This window comes from Dipodomys merriami, unplaced genomic scaffold (assembly GCF_024711535.1).
Source record: "Dipodomys merriami isolate MVZ:Mamm:240054 unplaced genomic scaffold, mDipMer1.0.p SCAF_1, whole genome shotgun sequence".
In the NCBI taxonomy this organism is placed as follows: domain Eukaryota; kingdom Metazoa; phylum Chordata; class Mammalia; order Rodentia; family Heteromyidae; genus Dipodomys; species Dipodomys merriami.
The window spans coordinates 142,088,947-142,110,591 of record NW_027202270.1 but is presented as its reverse complement, the minus strand read 5'-3'; the positions used below and the strand labels follow the sequence as shown (position 1 = coordinate 142,110,591).

The 21,645-nt window shown below is 40.8% G+C and overlaps 1 protein-coding gene across 4 annotated transcripts in view; it reads left to right on the top strand.

Annotated features, from left to right (window-relative positions):
• Peli2 (pellino E3 ubiquitin protein ligase family member 2) overlaps positions 1–21,645 on the top strand; it is a 134,291-nt gene that overhangs the window by 55,410 nt on the left and 57,236 nt on the right. For 3 of the 4 annotated variants that reach the window (XM_070032912.1, XM_070032933.1, XM_070032926.1), the window contains exon 3: positions 5,854–5,955. The exons of the other annotated variant lie outside the window; for it this stretch is intronic. In XM_070032912.1, coding sequence (XP_069889013.1) covers positions 5,854–5,955 — 102 coding nt within the window. The remainder of the gene's footprint in view (positions 1–5,853; positions 5,956–21,645) is intronic. 4 annotated transcript variants of the gene reach the window in all.

Genomic DNA, 21,645 nt, shown 5'->3' with positions numbered 1-21,645 from the left:
GAGAGTTCAGGGATCCAGGTGATATTTTGTATTACCTCTCAAAGAGAACTGGTAGGAGGCATATTCATACACTGAGAGAGAGGACCTAATGAAGTAGACTGTGGGTGAAAATCTTGATAAAGCAGATATGCTATTGATTTTTATCTATCCAGGCATATGGTGACTTTTGTTTTTTGTCGTATTTTTGTTAAATAGATTCCTTTGGCTCTGGAGTTACTAAAATACATAAAACTTACCTGTATTTAATCATTCATGTCTTTAGTTATGTCACCTTTTCTCTTACTAATATCACTCTCATTTCCTTTTTTCTCTTATTTTACTCAGCTTTTTACAGGCAAATTTCAATTTTACTTTTCCTTTAACCTTTACTTTCTTAGATCACATCTCTTCCTTCTTTTTCTACAATAATTCCCTTAACAAACATGATTTTATTATTGTCATTTGCAAGCCAAACTTTCTATGTTGCTGCTCATGAGAGTGATCATGTGACACATCTGAGTCACCGTGGTTGTCCTGAATATCTCCACATAGCCATGTTTGGAAACTAAATGTAGCAGTTCTGCCTGGCTCTTGATTATGTTTTTGTTTATATTGGAGAAGAGACCTGGTAGCTGGGTCATTTCTTTGTAAGTAGCTGCAGAGACCAGTTAAAGAACCAGCAACCAAGAGATTGAAGATGTCCAGCTGATCACAGATGGTACACTCCCAAGTTTAACTTAAAAACAGAATTTATTATCGGAAATATTTCAATGGAAGGCAATATTTTAAATTCACCTAGTGCTTCCAGTTCTAGGTATCTCAGTGTATAAGCAGCAAATGAACCAAGCTTGTAAGTAGCAGGTATGTGAGAAATTTCCCTTATAAACATTTAAATGTAATGGCCAGTTTGGCATATTCATCCTGACTTTATAATAAATCCTATTGGTTATATGGACAGGTAACAGCTGTTGGAAATAGATAAATTTACATGGTAAGCCAAGCAGTTACTTCTTCAGCATTTGCATGGACTTTTCACCCAGCTTTGACAGGATCCAGGAATTTCAGTAAGTTGTAGTACAAGTTCCCTTTCACTTTATGCCATATAGACAGAGGGTGCTTGGTACATCTTTGCTGACTCGTTGCTGATTGAGTAACTAGAGTTTACCTGCATTATAGAAGCTGCTCTATCTCAGTAATTGGCAGCAGGTAAATTCATCTGGTAGACACCAAGTCTGTACCAAGTTTAGATTTTCTGGCCATCAGCAGTCTGGCTGGAACTGGAGCATTATACCCAACATAGAACAATGACTTAAAGCCAGAAATGCAAGACCTCAATAGAATTGCTTATATTCTTGGTTTTGTGGGTCATGATGCAATTTCCAAATACATTTTTTGTTGTTACCGGAAGAAAATAGAGTGTGATTGCATTTATTTTTCTTTTCTGCTAGGATATCACACTTCTGTGTTGATAATGACATAGAGCATTAACTATCTGCAGGTATTGTGCCAAGATCTTCCCATGTATTTCCCTAGTTTTCCTCACATCCGTTCCAGGAGTGGTGCCTCTGTCATTACCGTTTTTTTTTTTTTGTTTTCATTTTTGTTTTTTCTGTCAGTCATGAGGTTTGAGCTCTGGGCCTGGGTGCCATACCTCAGCTCTTCAGCTCAAGCCCAGCTCTCTGCCACTTGAGCCACAGTGCCACTTCCAGTTTTCTGGTGGTTTTCACAGACTTTCCTGCCCAGGCTGGTTTTGAACCGCGATCCTCAGATCTCAGCTTCCTGAGTAGTTAGGATTACAGGCATGAGCCACTAGTGCCCAGCTTCATTCCTGTTTTCAGACGAGGAATCACAGTGTTAATCACTTTCTCAGGGTTACACTGCTGGTAAGAAGTAGTGTAGCGACCCCTATGACCCAGCAATTCTACTTTTGGGCATTTACCCAAATGTTTACAAACAAGACCACTCTAAAGCTACCAGCACAACTATGTGTATTGCAGCATTATTTACTATAGCTAAGATAATGAACCAACCCAGATGCCCCTCAGTAGATGAATGGATCAAGAAAATGTGTTATATATACACAGTGGAATTCTATGCCTCCATCAGAAAGAATGACATTGCCCCATTTGTTAGGAAATGGAAAGGCTTGGAAAAAATTATATTAAGTGAAGTAAGCCAAGCCCAAAGAAACATAGGTCCCATGGTTTCCCTTATTTGCAATATCTAGTATATGTCTGAGTCAAGCAGAAAAGGTCAGATAAGGTGATGTTAGGGAAATGAACCCTAAGATATGTATTCAAATGTTTTTTTTTCCTTTCATGCGATTGTTTCTAACACATTTATAAGATTATTTCTTTGTTGCTTTGTATGTCCCTCCCCCACAGTATAACCCCTGCTTTCACTGTATTTGATGATGTTATAATTTGTGGAGGGGAAGGGGAAAAACAAGTCCTTTAAATAAGGATACAGGTGGACCCATTGCAACAATGAGAAGTACAAGTTAACATGTTGAAAACGAACTTTACAACTTTGGTGGGCGGGGGGAGGATTGGGTGGGAGGGCAGGGGGAGGCTGGGAAGGGATGGGAAGAGGAAACAAAGGAGGAGGCTACAATGCTTGATAAGAAATGTACTCATTATCTTGCCCATGTAATTGTAACCCCTCTGTACAGTATTTTCACAATAAAAAATAAATAAAAATTAACAAAAAGAAGTAGTGTAGCGACTGAATGTGGGGTCTTGCTGATGTCTAGCTGTGTTTCCATAACTACTACTAGTCCTCCTGTTACCATCATCAGGAATGTTACCTAGAACCAGAAATGATGGATGCCAGACATGGAGAGACATCATGAGAAAAGGTAGTAAAATAATAGAACTTCCTTTCAACCCCAAACATCTACTTAAGTGTATAATTATGGGTTTTTAATTTTTTTAGAGTACTCATCATATTTGTAAATGCACAGCCCATAGTCCATAGTTCAAGCAAAGATGATTCTTACCTAAGTAACTGACTTACTAGCTCTGGACTAGCCTTACCGAATTTCCTGTAAGACTACTTTTAACATCATTTTGGGCTATAGCAACAAATGGCATTTTCATCAATTATTTTACCTTTTCAGTTCAAATACTTAGATTGTGTCATTTAGGGATGCTGTCTGGTCTGCAGAACATTAGTGGTTATTATTCAGTTAAATTGTGAAGAACTCACAAATTTGCTTCTATTTTACAGATCTTATTATTTCATGTTTAAGTAGTTTTACAATTCAACAAATAAGTTTACAAGTATAATGCATCCCGATGATGTCACCTCTTTCATTGGGGTAAAACCCTTCCCTCCTAACCTATCCTTTCCTCAATTTTCTTAATTTCATAGGTTGTGCATAGACTGTAATCACAGTGTTCTCTTTTTTAACATCAAAGAGGTACACTATCATCTTTATTATTAAAGTCTCGTCATAAAGCACCAATTAAAATAACATTAAGCTTTGGTGTTTAAATGTGAATTCAAAGAGCATTGCCTTATGAATTTGAAGGCCTGAAAACCTGTTTCCTGATAATGTGGCTCCAGGTAAATTCTTTCAGCTGTAGTGAGAAGCTGTAAATTGCAACAATAGTTGATCATTTTTTTCCCTCTTCTGGTTTAGTTTTTAGGTGTTCTATAATGGCATCTTACCTCACAGAGTTAGTATAAATCCCTGACTTTCCAGTGATCTGTCAGCTGAGTTCTCATGGAGAGAACCCTACTGATGCCCTCTGCTCTCTGTAGTTGGGTCTTTCTCCTTGGATACCTGTTCACTTGGAAGACCGGTTAGTTGGAATCCTGGTACTGGGGTGGGGCTTCTGAGGTCAGGATTTTGTTGTGGCATGACTTAACTAGGAACAGGATTGAGTGTTTTCAGTAGTGTTCCCTGAGGTGCTGCAGTGGGAAGCATATAACATCATCTGTGCGATATTGTTGATAACATCTTTAACCGAATCTTCAGAAATAGCCTCCAGACAGGCAGGATTTTACTAGACATGGGGCTTGGGCTCTTAAAAAAATGTCCATCATAGTTGGGTGAGATGGTACATGCCTGTAATCTCAGCACTGGAGGGGCTAAAGGATTGCAAAATCAGAGCCAGAATGGGTTACATAGTGAGACCTTGTTTCAGCTACAACAAAATGTCCACGATGAAAAACAAATTTTAAATAAAAGACACCTGGGCTGTTCTTTATTGGGAGATGGAACAGGAGGGGGAATGACTAAATGCAATGAGTAGTCATCCCTTGGATCCTGCTTTTAAAAATTTTATTGAAGTGTTTTGCAAACAATTGGAAAGGTTATAATATACAATGAAGTCCTAGCCACTGAACGGATGTTAAGTTTCTGGGTATAATAATAGTATTGTGGTTATGTAGGAATGGTTGCATTATCTGGGGATGAGGTGTTATGTGAACACATTAAGTAGTAAGGTACAAAAAACATATTTGTGCACATGTATTTTGCTCTATCTTGTGTGCACATATATGTAAATTGACAGCATAAACATATGCATACATATAAATAAAATGGGATGATGTACGTTCCCTTGATGTACAAGCATTCTTTATGAAAATTATTTATTATGAAAATGTTCATTTTGCAGAATTGAACAATAAAGGGCAAAGCAGTGATTGAAAATGCAGTGAAATAGTGAAGCATTTTTATTGGCCTCATAATTTATTAAACAAAGGTTTACTGAGCACCTGTTAAGGTATTCCGAATTCCTGTGAGCAGGACAGCCAGTTCTCATTCTAGTCAGCTTAGTAGCCTGGTGTAAACACATACAGTAACGGTGGCCACTGTTTTGGAAAGGGATCCTAGATGTACAGAGCAGTGTACAAAGCAGTCACTTTTCAGCTGAGTCTCCTGAAGAAGGAGTTGGCATTGGACAGAGGAGGCTGGAGGTAGAACAGAGCCCTATACAGGAGAGAGTGAGCTAGTCCCCTGTGTCTGGGAAGCATTAACTATGGACACCTGAGCAGAAAGCATGGCTTTCCCAGAAGTTCTCCTTAGCCAAGGTATCAGACGGGCACTAGAGGGTTTTCAACGTGGGAATGGCCCACAGGGCTGAATTTCTATTTTAGAGCAGTGATGTTGGTGAGTGCTTTGAAGCTATAGAAAGGATGGAGGGTTCAAAGTGGCTGAACGCCACTTGTTACCAGTATGAGGGAGACCTGAAGGGGCTCCTTCACTGGAACGTGTAGGGGTACATGGGTGGCACTGGTGCAGACTAGATTGAGTGGACATTGAAAGGGTAGAGAATTGGTGACCGGCAACATGCTCAGGGAACTCATGAGTGTGGTGTTGGTGGGGGGAAGGAGTCAGGGAAAGCTGTATTCATACATACTTTTTAATATGGAAAGTCTTAATCATCCTTTAACCTCTAAAGGTCATGAGGGGAGGGGAGGGGAAATTGGGAGGGGAAGGCTGACCAGTGGGGGGTGAGGGGGAGAGGCAGAATAATGAACTAGGCAGACTCCTAGAATTCTAAGAAGACTAGTGGCCAGAAGAGGGGAAGGAAAGCTTAGGACATGTAGATGAAGGAAATGACTCAATAAGTGTTACAGTGAGTACTTTGAAAGCAAAACCATTCAGAAGTTTCTCAAAGGCTTTTGCCAAGCAAAGCACACCTGTCTTGGGCTGCTGCAAGGTCCCTGGATGGTGTGCTTCACTATGCCCCTTGACCTGGTGCTGTGTGCTGGATCTTAGGGTGGTTAGGAAGCAGTAGGAAGGGTGCAATTCATTAAATGCAGCCAGAGTAAATGGTTGTTCTAACACAGGTGTTTAAAGGATAAATGGAGAGTCAGACTTTTTTCTTGTAAACTAATCAGTAACTAATTGTTTTGATGCAGGAGAAGATCACAGATAACCTACCCAACTGCAGTCAGCTTTCAAGAGATGCTTTCCAGCAGGAAGAGAGGCAGCTAATTACAAGTTCTCTGTTTCTTGAACAGGTTGAGTACTGAAGTGACACTTCCTTAACTAGGGTTTTTGCAGTAGGGTAACTTCGTCTTCTGATTTTGGGGCTAGTGCCTCAGATACTTCCTTCTACTCGATCAAACCAATTAGCTATAGTTAGGTATTGGTAGCTCATGCCTGTAATCTTACCTGCTCAGGAGGCTGAATTCTGGAGGATCATGGCCCAAGGCTAGCTAGGGCAGAAAAGTCTTTAAGAGTCCATCTCCAGTTAACCATGGGGGAAAAAAAAGCAGAGTTGGAGGTATGGCTCAAGTGGTAGAGTATCAGCCAAGTGAGTTAGGTCCCTGAGTTTAAACCCCTGTATAGGCAAAACTAAAACAAAACTAATAAGGAATTGGCTGGGTCTTGTAATCAGAATTAATCAGAAGCAAAGATTATATCAAAATGTGGGTTTTCATATCTTCCTTTTTCCTATAAAGGAAAAATTTTAAATTTATTCTTGAGTTGATGAAATACCTCCTTCATTCCTTCCCTGGGTAGATGATGCTTTGTGAACCTTTAGAGACTTTCTCCCAGCTTAACTCCACCCTTTGGGCCACACCATCTATTTCAGGAAGTGATCATTTCAGAGTTCAGTAAATGACTCATTTTTATGTGCTAGGCTGGGTGTGATATTTCTCATTTTCCATTAAAGGCAACTTTGTTTTGTTAATGGTGTTAGATTCCTTGAAAACTGAAAGCGGTTTCCCTTCAAATGTTTTAAAATGAGGTAAGAATCCCGCACTGTTTTTTGTTTTGTTTTGTTTTATTTTTTTAACCAACCCATACAGAATTTTTAGACCTTGGTCTTTTCTCCTTGAGCATTTCCTTTGTTGCCTTCAGTTCAGTGTTTTATCAATCTAATATCAATTTCCCTCTAGTTCTAGGGCTCTTGTTAACCTTGATACGGAGTGCTGTCAAATGTTTTCTGAATTCCCAGATCACTGCCACTCCTTTTATTAAACTTGCGGGTGGGGGGCGGGGATTTGCGGGGTGTGCTGTGAGAATAACTTACCATTCCTGGGAGCAGGTTGGTTGCGCCCCATCAAAATGTGCTCGACAAATGATGAAATCCGCACCCCTAGGTTTCAGTGATTACATGGCTATTGAATTGTAAGTCTGTAGTGAAGTCCTGGGATGACAGTGGAAATTAATAACAGAAAGTGCTAGCCAAGTGCAGAATGAACATGCGGCCTTAAGATTCATGAATCTGAATGACGCTGTTGCTCATTACCCTTAAACACTTGCTAACATTGCCATATACTAACACTCTATTTTTCCCATTGCCACCAAGGCTTGTAGAGCCCAACCACGCATTCATATCAAAATCAGAGCAACTTCCCTGTGTATTGCTGACTATGTTCTGATCATCGGACTAAGAACTTTTAAATACGTTATCTCATTTAATAGCTTTAACATACTTTAGGCATCTAGTATATATTATGTATTATGGTGAGTACTGGGTGGGGGGTGGGGTCGGTAATGATGCCCCCTACTTTCAAACACTTATTACTGGGGCTTGAACTCAGGCTCCTTCACACTCTTGTTTGGCCTTTTTTGTTTAAGGCCAACACTCTACCACTTGAGCCACATCTCTGTTTCCTTTTCTTTATCTACCTTTTGTGTGTGCCAAAGGATTTATAATTTAATGGGAGATCCCAGTAAGAAAATCAGAAACAATATGGCTAGAACATGGTATTACTATGCTTTGTAGTATGAGGCATGTTATGTGGGATACATTTGGAATAAGCAGTGATTTTCCTAGTGGGTATCATATTCTGTTCCCAAATTACATTTACAGGGAAATACAAGCTTACAAGTGACTAAAATATAACTAGGGGGAAATAGGTAGTGAGATTGTTGTTGGGGCTGGTCCTATCCCTGAGGGTATGTATAGTTCAACACCAGCTAAAGACTAACCAGAGCTGGAACTGTGAACATAGTGGAGGCTTTTCTGTCTAGCCAAAGGCAAGAGACCTAGTCCCAGGATATCTGGTTTAGAGCAGCCTGAACCAGGAGAGCCCTTGAAGACTTCAGCTCTGCTGGGAACAGGGCCATCATGCCTTCTTTCTTGATGGACTCTGAACCCTGAGCTAGTAATAGCCACAGCACATTGGCCCTTGTCAGGTATTCAGATCAGGACTCACAAAGCAAATATTAAATGTTAATCTTTTTTAGACATACAGGTGATAAAAGCCAGGCACCTTTTACATATCAGTCATGGCACTGGTCATCAAGTTCAACTACCTTTATAGGGAGAGTCCTGACTGTTTAGGAGTCAGTCTGGTGACTGATTGAGCAATTCTGAAGTGCTTGCCAGGCTGGGGAGAGGTACCAATGGGGAGGGAATGTCTCAAGAGCTCCCCCTACGCTCACCCCAGCAGGCAGGTGCAGGTGCAGTGGAAGTGCTAGAAGGGCACTTCACGAGGGAGGCAGACCGGAATTTCCAGGGAAAAGACATCTGGAACCTAAAAAAGAAATCAAGGAGAGGGACAGGGAGGAGGGAACGGGAAAGGGAAATGCTCCTTTCCAACAGGCACGGCAAAATCTGGGCAAAGAATGACTAGAGGGTGGAGAAGAAGGAAGCTTTTAGGATAGTATTGGGTTTTTCTTTTTCCTTGTGTGGACATTTGCACTAAGAGTTCCAAAGCAGTGGTGGGTAAAACTGCAGGCACTTTAACATGAATGACTGCAGTGGCTCCAAGCTCTGGTTATTGTACTCCTTGTCACCAACAGAGCATCTTCCATTGAAAATCTTCAGTTTCACTTCTTAAAGTAGCAAACTTTGTTTTCATTTACTTTTTACCCTTGAGTACACAACTTTATGTCACGTGTGATCAAGTGGGAAATGCATATATAGAACTTTATATCCAAAAATCATCATGGTTCTAAGAAAGGTTCTGTGCAGTTGCTTGACCTGTAAGCCAGACTAGCCCCTCATGGAGCAATGTTCTTAAATGAAAGTAAATGCTGGATGCTGTGTGTGTGTGTGTGTGTGTGTGTGTGTGTGTGTGTGTGTGTGTGTGTGTGTGTGTGTGTGTGTGTGTGTGTCTGTGTGTGTGTCTGTGTGTGTGTCTGTGTCTGTGTGTGTGTGTGTCTATATCCTTGCTTTTTTTCTATTGTTATTTTTTATTTTTTGTTTTTGTGGTACTGAGAAATTGAACCCAGGGCCTTATGCATGCTGGGCAATCACTACCATTAAGCCATTCCCAGCCCCATACTTAGTTATTTAGACTTACCTTGTTTGGCTTCGTGGTGACATTTAATAAAGGTGTTTTTTTTTTTTTTTTTTTGGAGGGAGGGGTGGTCATGAGGCTTGAACTCTGGATCTGGGCGCTGTCCCTCAGCTCTTCAGCTTAAGGCAAGTGCTCTACCACTTGAGCCACAGCGCCACTTCTGGATTTCTGGTGGTTAATTGGAGATAAGAGTCTCAGGAACTTCCCTTGCCTGAGCTGGCTTTGAACTGTGATCCTCAGATCTCAACTTCCAGAGTAGCTAGGATTACAGGTGTGAGCCACTGGCACCTGGCAAAGGCGATTTTTTTTTTGAATTTTTTTTAATTGTGAAAATACTGTACAGAGGGGTTACAATTACATGGGCAAGATAATGAGTACATTTCTTATCAAGCATTGTAGCCTCCCCCTTTGTTTAAGGTGATTTTTTTATATGTATAATAAAAATGTATCAACAATTGGCAGATCCCCATAATTGAGTGAACTAATATTTCCTGACTGACTGTGTATGACTCTGTGCTACAGAACCACAACTAGTTTAAGATCCATTCTATGTGATTTTTTTTTCTTTTGTATGCTCTTCCCCCATGGTATAGCCCCCATTTTCACTGTATTTGATTCTGGTGCCCTGCATCTTGTATATACATTTTTCTGATTTGGAGAGGGGAAGGGAAATAACTGAATATTAAGGATAATAAGGATAAGGATAATAAGGATAATAAGGATAATAAGGATACAGGTTGACATATTGTAACAATGAGATGTATAATACACTATGTTGAAAATGAACTTTACAACTTGAGGGGGTCAGGATGGAGGAGTTGGGGAGGTGGGGAGGAAAGGGATGGAGGGGAAAAACAGAGGAGGGGGTAACTGCTCAATAGGAAATGTACTCATCACCCTACTCATGTAACTGTAACCCCTTTGTACAGTATCTTTACAATAAGGAATATATTTTAAAAGATCCATTCTATATAAAAATTAGACTCCAGTGGATTTTACTATAACAGAATAAGAGCTTATTGCTGCAATTTCGGATTCCTCATTGTGACTAACCTTTAAGAAATGGTCCATTGTCAAGTTTTACTGCAGTTTCACATAAGTGACTGCAGTTGTCTGAAAAGGCTATTTAAATACTCCTTCCTTTTCTAACTATCGGTGGAAGCCTAGATTTCCTTCCTATGCTTTAACCAAATCAATGGATTACAACAGAGTTCATGCTGACTCCAGGCAGATACTGAAAAGATTTGCAAAAATATAAAACAATGCCACTCTTCCCATTAACATTTTCTTTAATATAGGAAAGTAAAGGATTTTTTCACTAACTGTTTTGTTTACAAGTTACTCTTAAGTGAATTCGTGAATGTATAAAATGTTTCAATTTTATGATTTATAGCAAATGCCCATAGATATTACAGGGGAACCAAGGCTTTTGGAGGATTTTTCAGTAGTTTTTAGAAAGTATACAGGGGCATTGAGAATAAAACATTTGGGAAAAAAGTGATCTAAATACTTAATCCTGAAAAACATTTAATACAGGAAATTAGATGGTTGTGAACCATTTGAAAGGCTGCGGTTGGAAAGATCATTTGCCAGTGGTTTACAAAGAGCTGAGAGGTTGCTACTGCAGTAATGTCAGAAGCTGCAGAAAACCTGCAGTGGTTTCTACCTGATGAAAAGAGGTAAGAATCTGCAAAATGAAATGCTTGATCTGTGATTGGATCCTGGATTGGGACAGTGTAGACAAAAGCGACATTTCTGGGAAAACTGACTATGAGCTGTAGAGTAGATGTTTTTATATTAAATTTCTAGAACTGTTGTTGGCTTGGTTTTGTTGTTGTTGTTGGGTTGGGGGTACCGTAGGGGGGTCCTGGGGCTTGAACTCTGGGCCTAGGCACTGTCCTTGAGCTCCTTCTGCTCAAGGGTAGCGCCCTACCACTTGGGCCTCAGTGCCATCTGCCTTCTTCTTCTGTGATTAATTGGAGATAAGAGTCTCATGGACTTTCCTGCCTGGGCTGGCCTTGAACTATGATCCTCATGTTTCAGCCTGCTGAGTAGCTAGGATTATAGGTGTAAACCACCAGTGCCTGGCTGGCGTGTGTGTGTGTGTGTGTGTGTGTGTGCGTGTGTGTGTGTGTGTGTGTGTGTGTGTGTATGTGCGCGCGCGCGCGTGTGTGTGTGCATGTGTGTGTTGGGGGGGGGCAGGGAGGGTTAGACAAGTATCTCACTATGCAGTCCAACTGACCTCAAACTTGAGATCCTTCTGCCTCCCAAGTGCTGACATTATAAATTCATGCTATTACACCCTGCCTAATGTTAAATTCTGGTTTGGTGGTTATGTAGGTTAACATCCTTGTTCTTAGAAGCAATCTAAAATAGCTCATTTCAAGTTTGCCAAAAGATAAGATATATGAATAAAAAGAGAGCAGACATGGTAAACTGTTTGCAGTTGGTAAATCTAGTTGAAGAGGATTCTAAATAGATTTTTAAATGAATGAAAGATTGGGAAAGTGAACATGAAACATCTAGAATAAAGAACTCAGGATGATTTCCCTGTTTTCTGGATTGGGGATTTATAGCATGAGTTTAGTGCATGAGTCAGAACTGGAAGAAGCAACTACAGACAAAATAGCTTAAATGAGCTATAGAAATTCATGTGTGATGTTAAACTGTAATAGTATTTTAATTGAATCCAATACTTTGGTAACAGAACTCATGAGCTAAGAAGCATCTTGTTTTTCGAGTCATTGGGGTCTTTAGAAAGGACAGTCTTGAAATGTCACCCCATTTGGAAAATAAAACTTCCCATTTAGCTCACTGCCACTTAATGCCACCCATCAGGTCTTGTCACCTGTCAGTAGTAGTGTGGAATTTGGGTACCCACTTTTCCTGTGGCTGTAGTAATGATAATACCATAGCTGGTAGAAGTCATGCAGTTTTACTTTGTAGTCACATTTCATGCTATGATGTTGTGAAATCCTTATTACATTGGTTTCAATGTTATAATTTTATATTTAAGTGAAAATACCTACAGTACTCCTCAGAAATTTTCTTAATCTGGGCTGTATTTTACACAGATGTCACCTCTGGGCTTTGAAGGTAGCAGTTAATTTTTCTTCATTGTTTAGTCAGCATTATAGACAAGGTGTACTGATACACTTGTGGTTTATGTGCCTATGAAATAATCCATCTTTTTTTTTAAAATTAAGTTTCACTTGTGTGTGTCTTCCTGGGGCTGAGGTTATTCAAGGTTACTTGCATTTGTGAGGCTGTGACATTATTTGTAAAAGTTCCTTTTTGTTTCCTTTTCTGCTTTCAGAGACAGTTGAGGCTGGTCCTGGTCTATAACCTCATTTTCCAGCTTATTTTTTAAAATTATATTTTAACTATCTTTAAATAGTTATACAAAGAAGTTACCATTCAGCATCTTTTACAGAGATATGTTAAATAAATTACTTGCCTGGCAGAGAATATAAGCTAGTGTTGGATTTTCAAGCAGCACTGTTATTTTATACAATATGCATACTTTCATCCAAGTCGTAGGCTTTTTGTGTGCTGCAAACACAGTTGTTCCTAACGGCAGATATTTCACATAATTTGTGTTGTTTTCGTCAAATCATAACTGTCCATCTTTGTAGTGACTTGAGTTCTGTGCATCCAGCAGTAGGTTTGTTTGTGCAGATGTGATGACACTCGTGTTAACCTAGTTCAGAGGCAAAGACAGAACACGGCTCTGTGGCAGGGGCTGTATTCCCAGTGCCATTACTGTCCAGCTTTATATCATTGGGGTTTGGTTTCCTGATTTCTCTGAAGAAGAAGAAAAACCAGCAAACAGCTGGTTTGATTTCTTTCCATGAGCTGTTTGACAGTTAAGGCTTCATGCAACATCATCATGTCTCGAAGAATAATTTTGCTTACATATATAAGAATTTAAGAGTTTAATCATTTCCAAACATGTTCTGAATGATTCAGTCCTTTGTCAGCATCTCAGTTGCGTTGTAGAAGTTTTAAGTATTTACAGTAGGTGTAATGGTGTGTGAAATGCATTGAGGAGGAAAGGGCTTCTGAAGAAGTTGCTTCCAGTCATAGAATTCCTCACATTCCTGGGCTGCTGCTTTCTAGTGTGGCACCCATCTCCTTTGGTGTGATGACAGTCCCATGAGGTAGAAACGTCAGCCAACTGAGGAATGTCTCTTTTTTCCACCGAGGAGGAAATTTAAGCCTTGAGCAGCAGGGTTTGCCCAGATTCACACAGGGGCTACATGGGTGACTCGAGGTCTGCAGCCCAGTACTCTTATTCCCTTCACCTCCCAGGAGGCCAGTTCAGCTTCTCTCCTTCTGGGAGAGAAATGCGCATCACAAGCCCAGAGCACAGGAGAGAGTGAGAGTTTCCCCACTAAGCTTGACAGATAAGGTAGACTGTGCTCTCAGGTAAGAGCCCCCTCTCCCTCAGTCCATCAGAAAACCTTTTACACATGCTGCGTTGGAGCTTTGTGACACAGAGTGATCAAGGGCTTTTTGTTCTGCTCCACACTAGAAGCTGGACATATATTTCTTTACAGAAAAAAAGTGAAATCATGTTCCAGCCTTTGAGATCCTAACATGTTGACAGGCGTTTGTGCACCTGCATACGAATGTCCCTCTGGCGAATTCCATGTGGTGTTTGTTAGCAGGCCTCACTCTCCTGTTCCCTGCCCTCCATCTCTCGCTCTTTTAGCAAATAGTGTACTCCGGGGCTCCTGCTCTACTGACTGGTGAGAGCTCCTCCTTGTGAAGGATCATTCACCTTGCGAGCACTCCACACAGGCTCTACTATAACTCCTCCAAGCACCCTACTGGCTAGATATGCTAATCATCCCTTTTCTGTATGAAGAATCTGCTCAGTATTCCTCAGCTGACAAATGGCAAAGCTGGGACTTGAACCCATTACCATTCCTGTCCTTGGCCAGGTGAAGTAGCTGTGTTCTGTCATTATTTTCTGGGTAATCTCCTTTCAGGGAATACAATCTTTAATAGCTAGTTGCTTTTCACTCAGAGATCGTTTTTCCCTATTAGGACACTCAGTTAAGCAGAGTAAGACTAGTGTTTACAATGTAGCCAGGAATGCATTTTCTTCTTATTTATCCCTCTGTGGGCCTTGGATATCTTTGTATGGTGGGTCAGGTGGTAACAAACATGATTGGTATTGAGCTAACATTGCTTCTTTCCTGTTATTGTTGCTACTTTTGGTATATTTGAAGTATGTATTGTCTGCTGTATGCAAGGTTTTTTTGTGTCTCAGCTTAAGTTTTTGCTGGCTACTCCTGTTTCTCCTAGAATTTTACCTTTTTCCTTATAGATGGACATGAAAATATTATTCCACTTTATCTTTGTGGGCCATACCTTAAAGTCTAAACCAGATCAAGACTGAATATGCAGATACCATGTGGAATGTGAGAGGGAGGGGGGAGAGAGGGAAGATGGGAGAGAAGGAGGAATTGAGAAAGAGGATTTAATTGGCTCAGAAGATTATAGATAAAGCTACCTAAAGCAGAGAGCTTGGCTATCAACAGGTGTGTATGTAGAAGTAGCAGCAGCAGCAGTAGTAGTAGTAGCAGTAGTAGTCATTGTCTGATTTGTACACACACAGTTTAGCCATACTTAAATGTATCGGGAGTTTAATTCTCAGAGGGTAATCGGAAGGGTTCATTGTGGGGTGCTGTGCATATATCACAGCAGCAGGCTGTACCCCAGGCTGCTCTTGCATTGAGTATACTTTCTTGCACCCTTCACCTCTATTCTGCAGAATTTTAGGATGTAAAGGCCTTCAACTACAAAAAGGCCTTCAAATACAAGCATCTTCATTCTTCATAAGTTGTTTTTAATGAATGTTGACATACCTAAAGTCCAAATGACTTCATTTGTCTTTCCCTGTTGGGATTCGTCTTCCTTACCATCCTTGCTTCTCCTAGAGACAAAGATATGCTTTATTTCACCCCTGAGCCCTAGCTCTCATAACCTTGTGTCAGTTCTCCAAGAAACTTCTCCAACATGGAAGAGGCCCTAACAGACCCATAGCGAAGTCAGTGGTGGGCCTCAGAGCTGCTGCTCTACATCCCTCAGCCGCCTCTTTGGTCCCACTCCTAGGATGCTCTCCTTGTTTGTAGATGACCTCTAACTGGTGATTATTCTCCTTCTATTTCGGTCATTAATTTGGGAACAGAAAATTAGATGGGGGAAATTATACATAGGTGGGAAGACGGAGAAGTGGCATGACTCACTTTTCGCAGTCATTTGTTTATGTGTTTATAACTCGTCCTATTCCACAAAGGACTTGAGGCAGCTGACATCCTATCCTGGTAGAAAGAGTCCCTTGTTATGTCTTTACTGGATACAGGCGACTTAAAGAAGCTCGAGATTGAAAACAACTCATGCAGCGGAACAGATAATATAAGTGTTCTGCTCCCACTTTTTATTGCTTTATCAATGCTTGCCATGGGAATCATATCCCGAGCAGTGCGCGCAAACAGTAAGTTAATAGCAGACACTGAGAATTTTCCTGTTTCACAAGCATGTGTGCCTTATCTGCAGGCTGCAGACACTTAGCTTCAGTATGTTCCTTACTGCTGCTCTTGGTACAAGGCTCTGAATGAGAGAGAGGCGGCAACAAACAATGTATCCCAGCGGCTGATGCCCGTGACAGAGGCCATCACCAGTGCTGGGGCCACTGCGGGGGAGCTGCTCCAAAGGAATATTAGTTTAACTATGCAGCTTTAAAAATCAGATTATTTTCACTCATCCAGATGCACATCAGCAGGGTTGTGTTTTACTGTTTGACACACATCAGATGACAATCCAGCTAGAAATTGGTATTTGCAAAAATAAAAATCACTGAAAAGAAAATGATGGTTTTGAAACAGCATAATTACAAGATGCAGCATGTATCTATTTTTCTCTTCTGAAAAAAAAATAGTCAAAATTTTTACCATGAAAAAACACCCAGAAATGAATCAGTAGCTTCCCTGTGTTTTGGCATTTGCATAGCAGTTTGTTTAAAAGGATAACACTGTATAAAATCATTCCAGTCCTGCATGCTGATTTTAACAAAAGCGTGAAGTCAAATAGTGTGTTTGTTTTTGCGTGAAGTCTTTTGAGTGACCGTATAAACATAGAAATCTACCCTGAGACTGAAAAGGAGAAAGCAGTAAGTAGCTAGCTTGAAAACTCAGGTCTCTACCAGTATACAGACAGCCACCACCAAGATGAGGAAGAGGTAGTAGAGGTGAGTGAAAATGGACAAGAGTTTGTACAAGGCGGCATGAAATGGTATATCCTCTTTGGTGACTAAAATTCAAAATTATCTAAAGAGTTGACGTTGTATGCATATTTCATTTTTTTTCATTTTCCAAAAGCACATGGAACCATCCTAACAGAAGTACATGGTCCTAGTTTATAAACAATCAGGACAGTTAGGACTTTGAGTTGGACTGATGCAAGTTGCATTCCTGAGGCAAAACCTACATTTCCACCTCAGTTCTGGTCATGCCTTCTAAGAAGCTCAAGTAGAGTTTAGCCAATATGCAGGACTTTACAATGTCTCACAAAGAGCAAAACCAATCTGGACATTGGTTTCTCAGGCAGCTGAGAAGGAGTGGAAAGGCCAAGTGAAGAATCTGAGCCTGGAAGTGCCTCTCAGCCCCTGGGACATCAAAGGAAGTATGGGGGTGACTGGGCATAGGTGAGCTGAGCATTCATTCTCCAGCCCTGTGAGAATGTGCGAGAGAAGTGGGTTTGAGGCTTTGGTGCTCTGCACCTGAACTGTGAGCGGCAGATTCCAGGGATGTGCCGGTCTCCTGTTGAAGGTAAACACACAGGAATAGATACATAAAGTCTCAACACCTGATGTCTGTCTGCCTACCCAGGGTGCTCATTTTATAAAACCAACTGCAGAGACTTCTACTTGCCAGAGTCCACCTCGGAAATGATCTAAAACATTGTGGTATTTTGGCCAAGATAACAAGTCCTTTTCACAATTTGAGGCTAACGCCATCTCCTAGGTACATTATATACTGATTTAAAGAGTTCTCTCTCTTTGTTTAGCTATGGACAGGACAATTTTACTGATGAAAACTTCACCCCTCAGAAACTACTGGTGAATGAGCAATATGGTATATAGATGAATACTATAAATAGATGTATAGTAGTATACTATAGTATAGATGTATAGTATAGTATAGTATAGTATATGTATATGTATGGTATAGATATGTATATATATGTATATATATGTATAGTATAGTATATGTATAGTATAGTAGTATAGATGTATACTATAAATAGATGTATAACATTCATCTAATGTTATAAATAGTTGGTAGTCTGAACACATATTTCATTTTAACCTTGAATGTTTATATTTATCCTGGAGACCAGTTGCTCTGTTACTTTTTTTTCTTTTTTCATATATATTTTTATTGTAAAAATACTATACGGAGGGGTTACACTTACATGAGTAGGAGTTTTTTGTTTCTGTTTTTTTTTTTTTTTTTTTGTCGGTTGTGGGGCCTGAACTCTGGGCCTGGGCACTGTCCCTCAGCTCTTCAGCTCAAGGCTAGCGCTCTACCACTTGAGCCATAGCTCCACTTCCAGCTTTTTTCTGTTTATGTGGTGCTGAGGAATCGAACCCAGGGCCTCATGCATGCAAGGCAAGCGCTCTACCACTCAGCCACCTTCCCAAGCCAGTTACTTTTTTTTTTTTATAGAAGAGGTATAGCGATATTCAGCTTGTAGCCTTGTGATGAGCTTGACACAGAGCCATGGGAGAACTCAGTAAGCATTAGCCTCCTGCCTCGTGTCACTCCTCAAGTTACTTCTGCAAGGTACACACACACACACACACACACACACACACACACACACACACACACACACACACACACACACACACACACACACACACACACACACACAGTGGTCCTAGGCTGCTATTCTTTTTTTAGTTTGGGACTCCTAAATTGCTTTTGCAAGGTACACACACACACACACACACACACACACACACACACACACACACACACACACACACACACACACACACACACACACACACACACACACACACACACACACACACACACACACACACACACACACACACACACAGTGGTCCTAGGCTGCTATTCTTTTTTTAGTTTGGGACTCCTAAATTGCTTTTCCACCACTTTTCCTTATTCCTTTGAAAGTTTGCTAACTTCCTGCTATATTATACTAGAAGCTTTATCTGAGTCACCCCACTTAATCGTCATGGCAAGCTGTCCTTGTCACTGGCTTGCATATGTGTAGCTTAATTAAATCTCTTCACAGCTGTGATCCATTTTTTTTTTCAAATTCCAGAAGTTGCTTAGCTGGATACACATCAGAAGAAACTCTGTGACCATGGGAAACTATACTAATGCAACATTGTGTCTTAAAATGACATTTTTTGGGGTCAAAGGCCATTTGGAAAGCATTTGTTTTGTTGAAAGAACAGTCTTGTTAGTGCACAAGAATGACATAAGCAATTAGAGAGCAGAGCTAGCCCATGAAAATTAGAAAACGGTGGCCTCTCTGGGCAGACACTTCCCCTGAGGCACAAGATTCCACAAATGGCTGTGCTTTTGTGCACAAGGGAATAAGGTGTCTTTTGTTTTTGGGTAGTCAGCACCTGATGTCAGCTCAGGGAGCTGAGAGCAGGCTGATAACAACTTCTTGTGACCTCTTGTTTATTGCACAGGTTGTGGCCAAAGTATGTGGATGGATGAGGTGTGGGGGTAGGGTTTCTGGAGGAAGCCAAAGTGCTGATGGAGAAGGGACAAAGAATGAATGTCTAAGAGGGGAACCAGTACAGGACATAACTGATAGATTAGCAACTGGCAAATCTGATTATTTCAAAACAAGGTGGGAAGGTGGAATGACTGTGGCTGACTCTAGCTGGAACATGGAGTTTGCTCAGTCTAGCAATGCTTGGTACTTAGGATCCATCAGGAAGACCCATGGAAATAGAGGACTCTGAAAACCACAAGCATGTCACTCTGCTTTCACCACCACCAGTGTCACCGCCACCACCAAGGGAATCCATTCCTTGGCTAATTCCTTTCACAGAGATTGTAGCTTTAGGACCCAAGCTTATCTTAGACTCCTGAAGATCTCAGTGTCAAGGACTTGGAGACACTGGGGGGGGATGGTACAAAATACTCTTGAACTGTGACATCCTCTCCCTGATTCACATGTTGGGATCTCTAGAACAAGCATTCCCTGCCACTGTGTCCTGTAGCCCATCTGTGTAAGCATTTGTCTGAGCCTCTGAGGAAAAACCTGGCCTCTAGTCCAGTGTCATACTGCTCCCCCGGGGATTGCAGATGTGCCGAGAAAGGCCAAAATAGTGGGTCTGTGCAGCCATAATAATAGGAAAGCAAAACAGAAGCAGATGTGGATTGGATGTGGAGAGGGGAAAATGTAGTTTGAAAGGGCCTATTTATAGACTGGATGCTTATCTTGACTTTTCTTCTCTCACACTAGAAAATATTTGCTCACTTATTACTAAATTCAGTGGTGAGAATCACATTTCAGTACTGTGTTTAGTAACTTCTTCACGTTGCAGAAAAGGTAAAAGAAATCACAGTAGGTTGTTACTCATATTTCTTACGTAGACATAGTGCACTCTGATTTCTCAAGACTTGAACGATGCTTGCTAAAATTCCAGGAGATTCATTTGCTGGCTTGTTTTATGTAATGCCTGCTTTCCTTCACTCCCTTGCCTGTTTTGGTGACCATAAATACATGAGGATAGTATAAAGGTTAATGTACTTAGGGGTCCCTCCCCCTTGGTGACACTATCTTTTTAACTTGGGGTCTCATTCTTTTTTTTTTTAATTTAATTTTATTTTATTTGAGAACATACTGTACAGAGGGGTTACAATTACATGGGCAGGATAATGCATACATTTCTTACCAAGCATTGCAGCCTCCTCCTTTGTTTACCCTTCACCTCCCTTCCCAGCCTCCCCCCTCCCCCCCACCCAATCATACCCCCTTGGGGTCTCATTCTTATTAGGCAAAGGCTCCTCTGCCTGAGCAGAAAAATGGCCATTTTTGCTTTGGTTCTTTTTGAGATAGGGTCTTGTGTTTATGCCCTGCCTTTTCCTACCTAGCCTCTGTGACAGTTTTCCACTACCATGTTCACCTTCATTGACTGAGATGGGGGTCTCACGAACGTTTTGCATAGGCTGCCCTCAAATCAAAATCCTCCCAATTTTTGCTTCCAAAGTAGCTAGGATGACAAGCGTGGCCCACTTGCCCAGCCTAGATTATATATTTTTAGAGCAAATGATTTCATAGCTTGCAAAATACTGGGGCAATATAAATTGATCGTATTCAAGTATGGAGGAACATGGCTTTTAAGAAGAAGAAAAGGGTGGGACAAAGGATGGTCTAATTCAGCAGTGATAATCACAAGACACTATGTTAGAAATGTAACTATACAGCTTTGGGGAGAGGGGAAAACCTGGGGAAAATGAGGGATGGGTGACACTGTTCAAAAAAATGTACTCATTACTTACCTTATATAACTGTAACCCCTCTGTACATCACCTTTACAATAAAAAAGAAGAAAAGAGACTGATGAATTTGTGTATGTACTCTGTCCAGCCAAATCCCTGGATGGCTTTCAATATTCGTCTGAGTGGGCTGACTTCATTTTAAGGCCCTATCGTCTTTTAAAAGTCCTCGCTTTCAGGAATGCTTTCAATGTTGCTTACAAATGTAGACTTGAGACTTTAGACTCACAGAAAAGTAGGTTCTGGCATTGATTTACTATGTGCCCTAAATCTCATCTCTCTCTTTTAGTTACTATGTGTGACCTAGGATGATGTGTGCAGTTAATAAGTTGGAATCTCCTAACTTGGGAATCCACCATGACTTTGCCCTCTGGTGTCTTTTTAAAAGCTTCTTAATAGCTCACTGTGAAAACTGGCTGGTAAAGCTGTTTCTCTTAAGAACGGGATCATCTGTTCAAAGTTTAGTAGGGAAGAATTCTTACACAACAATGTGATGTGTTTTATATCTTTTTCTCCTAATTCTACCTGTTGTCGTTTGTCAGAATCTTGTTTTATTATTAATTCACGAAAGCAGTTCTGACTTTAATCTGTTTTGTCTGTGATAGTTTAACTTGTACTTGTGTCTGTGGAAAGAGGTGTTTCATACACTTGTGCAGGGCTTGTGTTTCAGCAAGGAAGTCTTTTCTTCATTGAACTTGTGAGTCTCATAAACATGTCACTGTGTAAAGTGGAGTTGAATCCAAAAGTAAAGACTAGGCCCCCCTACAACTGTCTTCTCTGGTTCCCTGCCCCCTACATCATCTGGACCCAATGCCAGCCTTGCTGCTATTGCATTGCAGGTATAGAGGTGGGCTTTCCCGAGCTGCTCTGTCTGCCTTGG